The sequence below is a fragment of the Rhinopithecus bieti genome, unplaced genomic scaffold (assembly GCF_001698545.2).
Source record: "Rhinopithecus bieti isolate Rb0 unplaced genomic scaffold, ASM169854v2 scaffold_15133, whole genome shotgun sequence".
NCBI lineage: Eukaryota > Metazoa > Chordata > Mammalia > Primates > Cercopithecidae > Rhinopithecus > Rhinopithecus bieti.
In genome coordinates, this window is record NW_016808815.1 from 1,254,344 (window position 1) to 1,266,304 (window position 11,961).

At 37.0% G+C, this 11,961-nt stretch overlaps 1 protein-coding gene across 6 annotated transcripts in view; it reads left to right on the top strand.

Moving 5' to 3' along the window:
- Positions 1–11,961, top strand: part of NR1H4 (nuclear receptor subfamily 1 group H member 4) — a 93,137-nt gene that overhangs the window by 62,847 nt on the left and 18,329 nt on the right. For all 6 annotated transcript variants that reach the window (XM_017887286.1, XM_017887285.1, XM_017887288.1 and 3 more), the window contains 4 exons: positions 1,618–1,751; positions 3,224–3,322; positions 3,655–3,754; positions 7,378–7,524. In XM_017887286.1, the coding sequence (XP_017742775.1) occupies positions 1,618–1,751; positions 3,224–3,322; positions 3,655–3,754; positions 7,378–7,524 (480 nt within the window). The remainder of the gene's footprint in view (positions 1–1,617; positions 1,752–3,223; positions 3,323–3,654; positions 3,755–7,377; positions 7,525–11,961) is intronic.

Sequence of the window (11,961 nt, forward strand, 5' to 3'; positions counted from 1 at the left end):
AATATACTTATTATTTATTGCTTAATTAGTATACAAATTCACTATTGTGGAAAAAAATAAGAGTGCTTTATAAGGTATAACTGCCTTTGAATTGTCTAAATAGAGTTTTAAACCAAGTCATTTTATTAAGAACCTGTCTTCTCTTAGTGCAGCTTTGAACCAATTTGTATAGGTTTACACCGGAAATTAACTACTCCCAGTTTTAATATAATTTTGTCCTTCTATCTGATAAGGAGACACTGTATTAAACTGCTGGCTTTGTGAGGAACTATAATCTTCATCAAAAATTGGAATGCATGCTAGTATATAACATCATTAATTTTTCATTCTGCAAATTCTACAGACCACTCAGATTCTGAGATATGTCCTGTTTCTCCTCAAAACACAAATAGACAAACAAATGTCACCAAGGGGATGATAGCATTCAGACAGGGAATGCCACATGAAATAAAAGCCTTCAGAAGGTGACTCCAGTTCTATTGTTACCAAACTGTACAGGCAACTGGGATGGACCCAGGGAAATAATGCGTGCAGGTTGGGGGAAAATAGGTCTGTGTAAATAATCCAGGTCTGGGTGGATGAAAGTTTTATAGTAGCTGATCACAATCTCATCTTAGCATACATGAAACGAGAGCCTGCAATAGGGGCTGCTGCTGGAATCCAATCTCGCAATGGAAACACTTACTCTGACACTGCGCAGCTCATATTGCTCATCACTTAAATATGAACTTGTTCCAGCTGGAGCTCTGAGGACATTTTGCATGAAGCCACATATAGCAATCTATAATATTTACGAACACAAACTCATCCAGTAACAGATGCAGATATTTCATGGTTCTATAAAATAAATTCCCTGTACAAAGAAATTCCTGGAACTTTGTTTTATTGGCATTGAGAGAAGAGCAAGGACGTTAAATGGGATGAAGGGAAGATTGTTTTACATTATTTTTAATAGTGCCCTTTAAGTGTAAATCAATGAGGTTGATTGATCATTCAAAGACGTTTTAAAGTCACCTTGTATTATTTTATTTTAACTATATTCTCGGGAATTGGCACTGTTCCTCAAAATTAACAGGATTTTAAAATTTCCCTAAAGGATGCTAACATTTGTTTTTCTCAATAAGTTTATATATGTTTAATGTGAAATTCAATATCCTTCTTCTGGTACAATATGTAAACATGGCTGAAAATAATATTAATGGCATGTTTTAAAACACTAATTTTCATGGTCCCCTAGAGCAGGAACAGGGAGAGTGTCATTCACCTTTTTGTTGACTGAATCCCTTGCATTTGTATAATGCTTTCGCATCACAAGTTCTTTATATAAAGCCCATTTTAAAATGATCTGATTGCTTTTAATCTACACAAAACTCTATAAGGTAGATATGATTCCCATTTTACAAATGAGGAAACTGAGATTCACAGAGGTTAAACTATTTGTTCAAGGTTAAATCTCAAACCTTGGCCTTCCCTTCTTAAAACGCATAAAGGGCTAGCATTAGTTCTGTGTCATTGCATAGGGGATCTTCTGGGCCAGGTACATATCAGTGGTTTTATGACCACACACCCAACAGTACTTTCTGTGATTGGTGAAGTCTCTATGCTTATTTGTTTTAGGCTTGTTAACTGAAATTCAGTGTAAATCTAAGCGACTGAGAAAAAATGTGAAGCAGCATGCAGATCAGACCATGAATGAAGACAGTCAAGGTCGTGACTTGCGACAAGTGACCTCGACAACCAAGTCATGCAGGGTAATAATATGCAATGGTGTCTGCCAAGACTGGCAGGAACTGAGTTTCTAGGTACATAGTGAGCTGGTCAGGAGGCTTTCAAATTAAAGCCACAGGCACAGCTGAATTTCTAGTCCAATTGTTCATTAAAATGGATTCCTAATACATACTTTGATGTAAACATTCAAATAATAGCAGTGCATAAACTAAAAAGTGAAAGTTTTCCTTCTCTCTGACTCCATTCCAGTCCTACTACCTAGTGTTTGCCAGCAGGAATGATTTGGTGTATAAAATGGTTTTTTTTTCCCACAGAGTATTGACCATTTTTTCCCTCTTTTTGAGAAGAAAGGCTCAAACTGGGAAGAATGTGGTCTCAATAGAGGCTGTGGATTAATCCTTATAAATGAGTAAAAGAGGGTGAATACACATGTGTGGACCCATAGAGAAAAGTTCTACACACTGAGGTCACAAATTTCTCAAGAAATCCGTTGAGCAACTCAGGACAAAATAGGGGAACATCATCCAAGATGTTTAGACAAACACATTGTGATAATGCACAGGATATTTGATGGAATTTTATTTTGCCATTAGCTGAAAAACCAATAAGCTATAATTGTCCAAACCATACCCTTCTCAATATTTATTCATTATTGACAAAGAAAACTTTATCCACATTTAGTTTTATAAATACATAATTTTATATCTATTTAAGAAAAAGTATTTTATATGAAAGCATTATTTTGCCATAGTGCTTCATCAGTAACACTTTGGTATAAGAAAGCAAAGAGTTGACATAAGTATTCATACTCTTCAAAAGATGCTGTAGAGGGAGAAAGAGGTGTTTGGGGTCTGAATTGTCCAGATTATTGACTCTCTATTTTAGAGGTTGACAAACTTTTTTCTTTAAAGAGCTTTGCCCACATGGTATCTACAACAACTACTCAACTCTACCATTTTAGTGCAAAAGTAGCATAGACAACACATAAACAAATGAGTGTGACTGTGTTACAATCCAATGGATTTGGTCGATGGACCACAGTTTGTTGATCCCTCCTCCACATGAATACTCTTAGATGATTTCTCCAAGTGGAATTCATGTAGAATACTATATGAATGTAGTATTCATAGTAGTCATACTATGTGAGAACCTTTCATTAGTTATAATTAAACCTTGAACTTTCAGTGACCTTCAATATGAATGGGCTCAATAGTCTTCATATCCAGACTACCATTTATTCCTAAGAAATACACAAGTGGAATATTTTGTAATTCATATTTTATAGATAGGAAAATACAGTGAAATGTGATATGGCCTGCCCGAGGACCCAGAGAAAGAAATTATACACTCTATTAGAGCTCATAATTCCGGCTGCATTTATGGCTTTTTTAAAAAAATAATTTCTGCTATTAGGTCCCTCCAGATGAATGCACAATATAGAAAGAAGGCTTTATACACACCTTCCCTAACACCTTTTATTTTCTTGCCAGTGTAGGAGAAAACTGAACTCACCCCAGATCAACAGAATCTTCTACATTATATTATGGATTCATATAACAAACAGAAGATGCCTCAGGAAATAACAAATAAAATTGTATGTATAATATCTGAAAATATGTGGGTTTAATGTTAATATTTCCTGGAGATTTTGCTGCCTTGAAGGTATAATTTATATGTGAATTTGTTACTTTGAAATGATTAGAGCTGAGAATTCAAGTTAGACTTTTAAACTCTTAGCAACATTAAACAATTCAAGAGTAAGAAGTCTCCCATCTATCTTGATAATTGCCCTTCAAAGATCTGAGAAACAGTAAGATGGGTTTTCAAATTTTATCATCTAAATCTAGTTTTTCTTTAGTCTAATGGTTTTATATTATTGTTTTCTTATCTACTTGTTAATCTCTTTTTTTTTTTCTTAAAATTTAGTTAAAAGAAGAATTCAGTGCAGAAGAAAATTTTCTCATTTTAACGGAAATGGCAACCAATCATGTACAGGTTCTTGTAGAATTCACAAAAAAGCTACCAGGTATTTTTTAAATAATCAAAGTTAATATTTATTGAGAGTTTAAATATGTGCCAACAGATTAGATTACCTATTTTACATACGGTGTTTTATTTTTCAAAACATTCCTGTGAGATCAGCTCTATTTTCAGTATTACTTTGCCAAGTATTTTCACATGTACTTATTTCACTGCTATTCTTTGCAATAGTCTTGTGACATTGAGAAAGGCAGGTCTGTTCTTTGTAAAATGAAAATCATCTAATATCTGATTTAAACTAACAAGTCTAACTACTATAGACATAAGATATTAGAACTAGAAAGGATATTTAAAATAATGTATAATAACTCTTCGAAATCAGTAGATTAAAAATTGAAACTTTACAAAGTTGTCATTCACCCATTTATTCCTTCAGGAAGCAGTTGTTGATACCTACTCTATACTAAGTGCCTGACTATTACCTTCAGGGAGAGTGGTCAAAGGTGATAATAATAATAAATACACATACACACAAAGTGCCGTTTGAACAGAGAGGAACTGTTGCTAATTGTGTCTAGGAAAGATGGAGAGACTTCAGCGATGATCATATTTGAGTTGAGTCTAAAAGAAAAAGAAGTTTTCCAGTTGGCATGGAGAAGAAGCGGCATTCCAGGTTGAGAGATCTGCTTGTTTTTTTTGTTTTTGTTTTGTTCTGTTTGAGATGGAGTCTCGCTCTGTTGCCCAGGCTGGAGTGCAATGGCATGATCTTGGCTCACTGCAACCTCTGCTTCCCTAGTTGAATCAATTCTTCTGCCTCAGTCTCCTGAGTAGCTGGGACTACAGGCACATGCCACCACGCCCAGCTAATTTTTGTATTTTTAGTAGAGATGGGATTTCACCATACTGGACAGGCTAGATTCGAACTCCTGACTTCAAGTGACCTGCCTACCTTGACCAAAGTGCTGGGATTACAGGAGTGAGCCACCATGCCTGGCCGAGAGATCTGCTTGTTAAAAGGCACTGAGGCATGAACAAGAATAGGATTATTCGAGATGGGAGAGAAAATTCAGTGTGGTAATAACATAGTGTCTGTGGTGGGCTCCTAGGTTAGACAATAAGGTAAGTTGGTACCAGACTGATGAAGGCCTAACTAAGGAATTTAATCTGTGTCCCCTGGTTAGTAAAGAGATTTTGGTGGTTTTTATAACAGAGGGAAATGATGAAGTTTTTGTTATACAGAAATGACTTAATCAGGTTCATGTAAGATGAATTTGAATGGAAACGGCCTGGAGGCAGGGAAGATCAGGTAGTATGCTACTGCACAAGTCCAGGCAACAGGGCTTGAAATAAAGCAATAGCAATGGGGAAGAGAAGAAGAAACAAAAAGAAGAGAGATTCAAAAACTGATAGGGCTTGAGGAACAGTTGTATGTGTAAGGTGAGGGAGAGGGACTTAACTTATCCATACTCATTCTGATGGTGCCAGTATAGAAACTAGAATGTGGGAGTCTTCTTATATCCTAGCCTCAAATTCTTTTTGCCACATCATTAATGCTATCTAAGCTAATGGATTTTAATTGTTTCAATGTTTATTAAAATATTTGTGTATTGAAATCCCATGGTCTGGAAGTGTATAATAAATACCTTGTATAGCAGCATAATACTATAATATTAAATTACAGAAGATAACTTCTGATATAGGATGTTAATTAAACATGTTAATTTGCCTTCTTTTTGCCATCATTATGCTATTATTTTATTAAATGTATCACAGATAGACATAAGCCTACATAAAACTCATAAAGTGTGAGGAGAAAGTTCTCACTATCATTGAAACACTAATATGCTGTCATTTCTTTATTAACAATGAAAGAGGAACTTAATTTACTATATGCTAATTAAATGGAAGGCAGTATCAATAAAAAACTGGATGACATAAGAGTAAAACTGTGGGGGAAAGAACTGGAAAAGGGAGATGTTTTTGGTTATTTATGGGAAGAGATTTTGTAAGTTCACATGGTCAGCTGGTCTTGAATCAAGAAATAATTGAAGACAAATAAAAACCTTATTCATAAGAAGGTAGCTTCTCTGAAAGCAATAGTAACATCTTAGCATCTCTTAATTCCCAGTGCCTAGCCTAATTCCTGAGGGAGTGAGTACAATTAGTGTGTGTTCAATGAGTAAAGCAGAAGGAAAATTTTAAAATGTGGAAGGAAATAAAAGGCAAAAGACCCTTGAGAAGGAAAAAAAATGGACAATAATGACAGAGATAGCATTATTACAAGTAGTAATAGTAGGGATATAGTACCAATACTGAAGGGATATTTTGTGAAAAACTGAATTGAATCATTCCATTCAGTATTCACTGAGCACACCCTGTGCCAGGCACTGTCCAGGGTGCTGGAGTCCCTGAAAGCAGTAAGGCACGGTCCCTTTCCTCAAAGAAGCTCTTAGATCCTCTAGAATGGTGGCTCAGTCTTTAGCGTTGTTCTCTTCTCTATACTCCCTTTGCTATTTAGTTCTTCCTAAGCCATTTAGACCCTGATGGTGTTATCTCTATTCATGTCAGTATATGTGCCAACATGCACATGAGCTTGTGTTTTGTTTCCCATTCATTCATTCATTCAATCCGTCAATTATCCAACAAATAATTCCTAGGTACCTGTTATGTGCCAGGAAACAGGGATACAACAGAAAATAAAAACAAAGCGTCTACCTTCAAGAAATGTACACTCCAGTAGAGGTGGCAGATAATTAATGAATAAGCAAATAAATCTATAATATCATGTCAGGTGGTGATAAGTTCTATAAACTAAAATAAAGAAAGTAGATACTAGTAGTGGTGGGGAGTGTATTTTAGATTGGGGAATGCTGGAGCAGAGACTTGATTGCAGGAGGGAGCGGGACATGGGGCTTGGGGATATCTGGGAAGAACATTCATCTCTGAGGCAAAAAGAGGCTTGTGTGCTCACAGCAGGGCCAGGGGGTCAGTGTGGCTGGAATACAAAAAGTAGGGGGAATAAGGAGTAGAAAATGAGTTCAGAGAAGCTGTTGGGACTGTACCATATAAGCCTGGATAACGACTTTGAATTTTCCAGGCAGTGTTATATTTCATCAGGTTGGCAATTCTTACCATATTTTTCTGATTTTCCCCTACCGTGTGCGTTGCAGTACTGAGTTCAGAGCAGATACACCAATTTGACTTTGATTGGCTTTTTTTTTGGGAAATACTACCCATTCTTTAGCTTGACTAAAGTCTCGTGAGTTAGCTAAATATTCTGGGTGCATATAAAGTTTTTTTCTGGCTTGTAGATGCTTCCAATCTGCAGAGTTGACCCTGTCACGTCAGGTGTGACTAACATAACGGCTCAAAGAAAATCTGCCTGCATCTAGTTTCTGAGGGTTTCTTCATCTGAATCAGTGTATCTATGCCATAATATATGTATCTGCTTGGACTTGACATCTCCCTTTGCCCAGCTTGTTTAATAAATTCTGCTCAATGAAGATAACAGCCTCTATTTTGTTGGCGAGTACAAATGGACTCAACTAGACTACCCAGTTGTAAAACAACTACAAAATCACTTGATGAAAATGTTTTATCAATGGCAATGATGGTTATCATAAAATATTGTTACTCCTTGATACTAATTTGATTATCATCATTACCTAGGATTTCAAACTTTGGACCATGAAGACCAGATTGCTTTGCTGAAAGGGTCTGCAGTTGAAGCTATGTTCCTTCGTTCAGCTGAGATTTTCAATAAGAAACTTCCGTCTGGTCATTCTGACCTATTGGAAGAAAGAATTCGAAATAGTGGTAAGTGATTTGGCTAATGGTAAAAGAGTTTGTTTCTATGAGTAAAATTGGTGTGCTCCATGAAGGTGGGGCTCTTGCCCATCTTATGCAATGTTATATGCTTGTTGTGCCTAGCATGAAGAATGACTCTAAAAAGATACATGTTAAATAGATAAGACTTCTAGAGGCTTGGTTCAAATATCTCTGTTGTAATAGCAAAGTAGCAAAACTACCCCTTTACCGCACTAAGATGAAGAGCCAAAGGAAGACTTTTGTAAAGATTGGAAAATTCATCTGATTTTTAACTAGCACAAAGGAGCTGGGATTCTTCAGCCAAAAAAAAAAAAAAAAAAGATTATTTATTTAAAATCTTCAGGTATGTAAGACTAAGTATCCAGCTATTATATATCTACATCTAAATAAAATAAGAAGACATTTTAATAGTAACATTTATATGTCATTTACTAGGTTTCAGACACTTTTCTTTTTCTTTCTTTTCTTTTCTTTTTTTTTTTTTTTTAGACAGAGTCTTGCTCTTTGCCCAGGCCGGAGTATAGTGGTGTGACCTGAGCTCACTACAGCCACTGTTTCCCAGGTTCAAGCAATTCTTGTGCCTCAGCCTCCCGAGTAGCTGGGATTATAGGTATGTACCACCACACCCAGCTAATTTTGGTATTTTTAGTAGAGACAGGGTTTCTCCATGTTTCCCAAGTTGGTCTCAAACTCCTGGTCTCAAACGATCAGACTTACTTGGCCTTCCAAAATGCTGAGATTACAGGTGTGAGCTACCATGCCCGACCAAATTTAACTTTTTTTTTTTTTTTTTTTTTTTGAGACAGAATCTTGCTCTGCTGCTTAGGCTGGAGTGCAGTGGCGTGATCTTGGCTCACCACAATTTCCTCTTCCTGGGTTCAAGTGATTTTTTTGTGCTTCAGCTTCCCAAGTAGCTGGGACTACAGGTACATGCCATCACACCCAGCTAATTTTTGTATTTTTGGTAGAGACAGGGTTTCACCATGTTGGCTAGGCCGGTCTTGGATTCCTGGCCTCAAGTGATCCACCTACCTCGGCCTCCCAAAGTGTTAGGATTAAAGGCATGAGCCACCACACCTGGTCGGTTTCAGACACTTTTCTAAATACATATATGATTTCATCTAATCTTCTCAAATATTCTATGAATAAATACTATTATCATTCCCATTTTGCAGATAAAAAAGCTGAGACAGAGAAAGGTTAAATAACTTTCCCAATGACAGAGAGGAAGTCTGACTTCAGAAGCTTTGTGTCAGATGGGCGCAGTGGCTCATGCCTATAATCTCAACTTTGGGAGTCAGAGGTGGGTGGATCACTTGAGATCAGGAGTTCAAGACCAGCCTGGCCAACATAGTGAAACCCCATCTCTACTAAAAATACAAAAAATTAGCTGGGCGTGGTAGCACTGTAATCCCAGTTACTCAGGAGGCTGAGGCAGGAGAATTGCTTGAACCCGGGAGATGGAGTTTGCAGTGAGTCAAGATCGCACCACCGCACTCCAGCCTGGGCAACAGAGTGAGACTCGGTCTCAAAAAAAAGAAGTTTTGTGTCTTAACCACTATGCTATACTAACTCTCAAGAGTTGAGATAATAGCACAAGTTACTCAGTGTTTAACTTATTGTGGAGTAACACTGTGACAGAGAAGCTCAAGAGACATTGAGATGAATTACCAGGAATTCTGTGCAATTTATCTTAGGAGATCCTTAAGATAGGATGAGTTCTTATTTTCCCAAGAGATTTCATATATGGGTTGGGAGTGGAGAATGAATGAGATGACTTCTCAAAATCATTTCTTTCTAAAGTATTATCGTCTTATTATTAACCAAAGCAAATTTAAAGACTTTTAAAACCAATATTTTAGGATAGAGATTAGAGGGAAAGTTTTCAGGCAGTTCTGCATCTATAATATAAGTGAAGTAATTTTTTAAATGGAAAATTATTTTAATTTTAATGACATATTTCCATAGTCATTATGTTTTTTCCTAGTTAAAACAAAAGTGTAACTAGCATCATTGGTAGATTTTAAAATCACACACTTTAAAAAGATGCATCATTCTTAATATATTCATTAATTTACTAGTCTATCAAATATTTAAGGGCAAGGTACTATGGTGGCAGTGAAGAGAGAAATCAAGCATGTTCTTTCCCCTAAGAAGCTTACAGTCTAATGGGAAGAGATTAACTGTCCATGATTATGATAAAATATGGAAGAGAAAAACAGAGAGATGGTGACTCCTAGTTGACAGAGCTCCGAAAAAGTTTTATTAGCATTTGAATTGGGACTTGAATGAGATTTGATTTGGATACCCAAGGTGCAGGAGAGAAGGACCAGCAGAAGCAAAGAGAAAGAGGCAAGAAAGCTCAGGGAATGCACACAAAGAAGGGTGAGTAGCTGAGCTGACTGGATTAAGGGTTACATTAAAGGGAAATAGAAAGGAAAAAAAGACAGAATCAGATGATTGAGGGCCTTGGATGCTGGGATAATTATTTTGTTATTTCCCAAGTGATAGGAGACATGGAAGATTTTTGAGCAGAGGAGGGAAAATGTCAAAATCAAGCTTTACAAATTTTCTAGCAGTGTTAGGGTAAGCCAGTACAGAAGTCACTTCTTAGGAGGCAAGAAGTCTCAAAGATGTGACGCTTGCTGTCAGGAGAAACGGAGAGAAGAGAAAGGATCTGGGAGATATATCTTTGCGGCTTATCAACTTTCGAAAGACATTATGTTGTCAAGAAATAAGGATTTTGGTCCTGGACTGATTGTCTCTCTCTCTCTCTCTCTCTCTCTGTGTGTGTGTGTGTGTGTGTGTGTGTGTGTGTGTGTGTGTATGTGTGTCCAGGCTAAGGGGAAAAGGCTAACTCAGGTAACCTCCAAGGCACCATTCAGTTCTACAAGTCTTACTGCTTTTCTTCTCTTAACTAATTCAATTTTCCTGATGGGTGGTTCAGCTAGTCACTAGGCCAGCTACTGAAATATCCTGATTTTAAAGCCACAATCAATAGCTGACAGTTCAACTTAGGAAAGAATTAAAGGACAGGATGAATTTTCACATGTATGGATATAATTGTTGTTTTAGACTATTGAACATACACTGGTGGTTCTCTCTTTATGCAGAAAATTATAGTGGCTTCAACCTGTGATGGGCAAGGCCTCAGCAGCTTAGCTTTGTCATTTATTTGATTCTGGCTTCCATGGACTGTGGCAGTGCTCCCTTTAAGAAAATCCCAGTCAGCCGAGCATGGTGGCTCATGCCTGTAATCCCAGCACTTTGGGAGGCCAAGGCAGGTGGATCACGAGGTCAGGAGATTGAGACCATCCTGGCTAAGACAGTGAAATCCCGTCTCTACTAAAAATACAAAAAATTAGCTGGGCGTGGTGGCAGGTGCCTGTAGTCCCAGCTACTCAGGAGGCTGAGACAAGAGAATGGCGTGAACCTAGGAGGTGGAGCTTACAGTGAGCCGAGATTGTGTAACGGTACTCCAGCCTGGGGGACAGAGCAAGACTCCGTCTCAAAAACAAAAAATAAAAAATAAAAAAATAAAAAGAAAAGAAAAGAAAATCCATCAGTCAAATCTAATTCTTACAAAACTAATAAAATAAAAAGGAATGATGACTCATGACAAAATTTATGCATTTTACTGACAGGTCTCTACTCTCTCTACTCTAGCAAATGTGTGTTTGGTTTATTCATCGAGAGAGTGGTGATTAAGGATACTGACTGTGGAATCGGGATTGAATATGGGCTCCGCTACTTATTAGCTGCATGTCCCATTTTTTTAAGCTGTTGAAATAGACCTCATAACCAATTTAATCTCTTTGAAATCATGTTTAACTTTAATATTTATTCTGCAGTCTTGCCTGAAGTTTGATAACAAAAACTTAATAAGACAGGGTTTTCTTCTTTTTGAGTCAGTATTTTATCCCAGGCACCTAGCACATGCCTGGCTCAGAGTGGGTGCTCAACAAAATTCTGTGGAACAAATGAAAAAAATGAATGAAGGTGTGTTCAGAGCTATAAAAGTGGTCTGTTTATTTACTTTCCAGATGGTTGTTTCCCTGAATACCAGAGTTGTTAATGTCCAAAGCTGACAAGTAACCAACAAAAAGTTGGTTAAACATTCTTCTAAACCTTGCCTCTAATTTAGGGAACAGATATCTCTTTTGCATTTGAGTGTAAGAAAAGGAAAAAGACAGTTTGGATATGGAAATTCTGTTGTGTTCTCTCTCCTCCTCCTCCTCAAAGATGAGTCATTTAAAGTTGATTCAGTTGCCAGACAATGAAAAAGAGGGGTGCAATGTCTGCCATATGAATGGAAATGTTTTAATGAGAGGGCATCTGCAGGAGAATTATCCAGTGGTTGTTACTATCTTTCTTTCCCTGTCTCTTTTTCTCTCCTGGATGCTCAACTTCCTTAAAAAAAAAAAA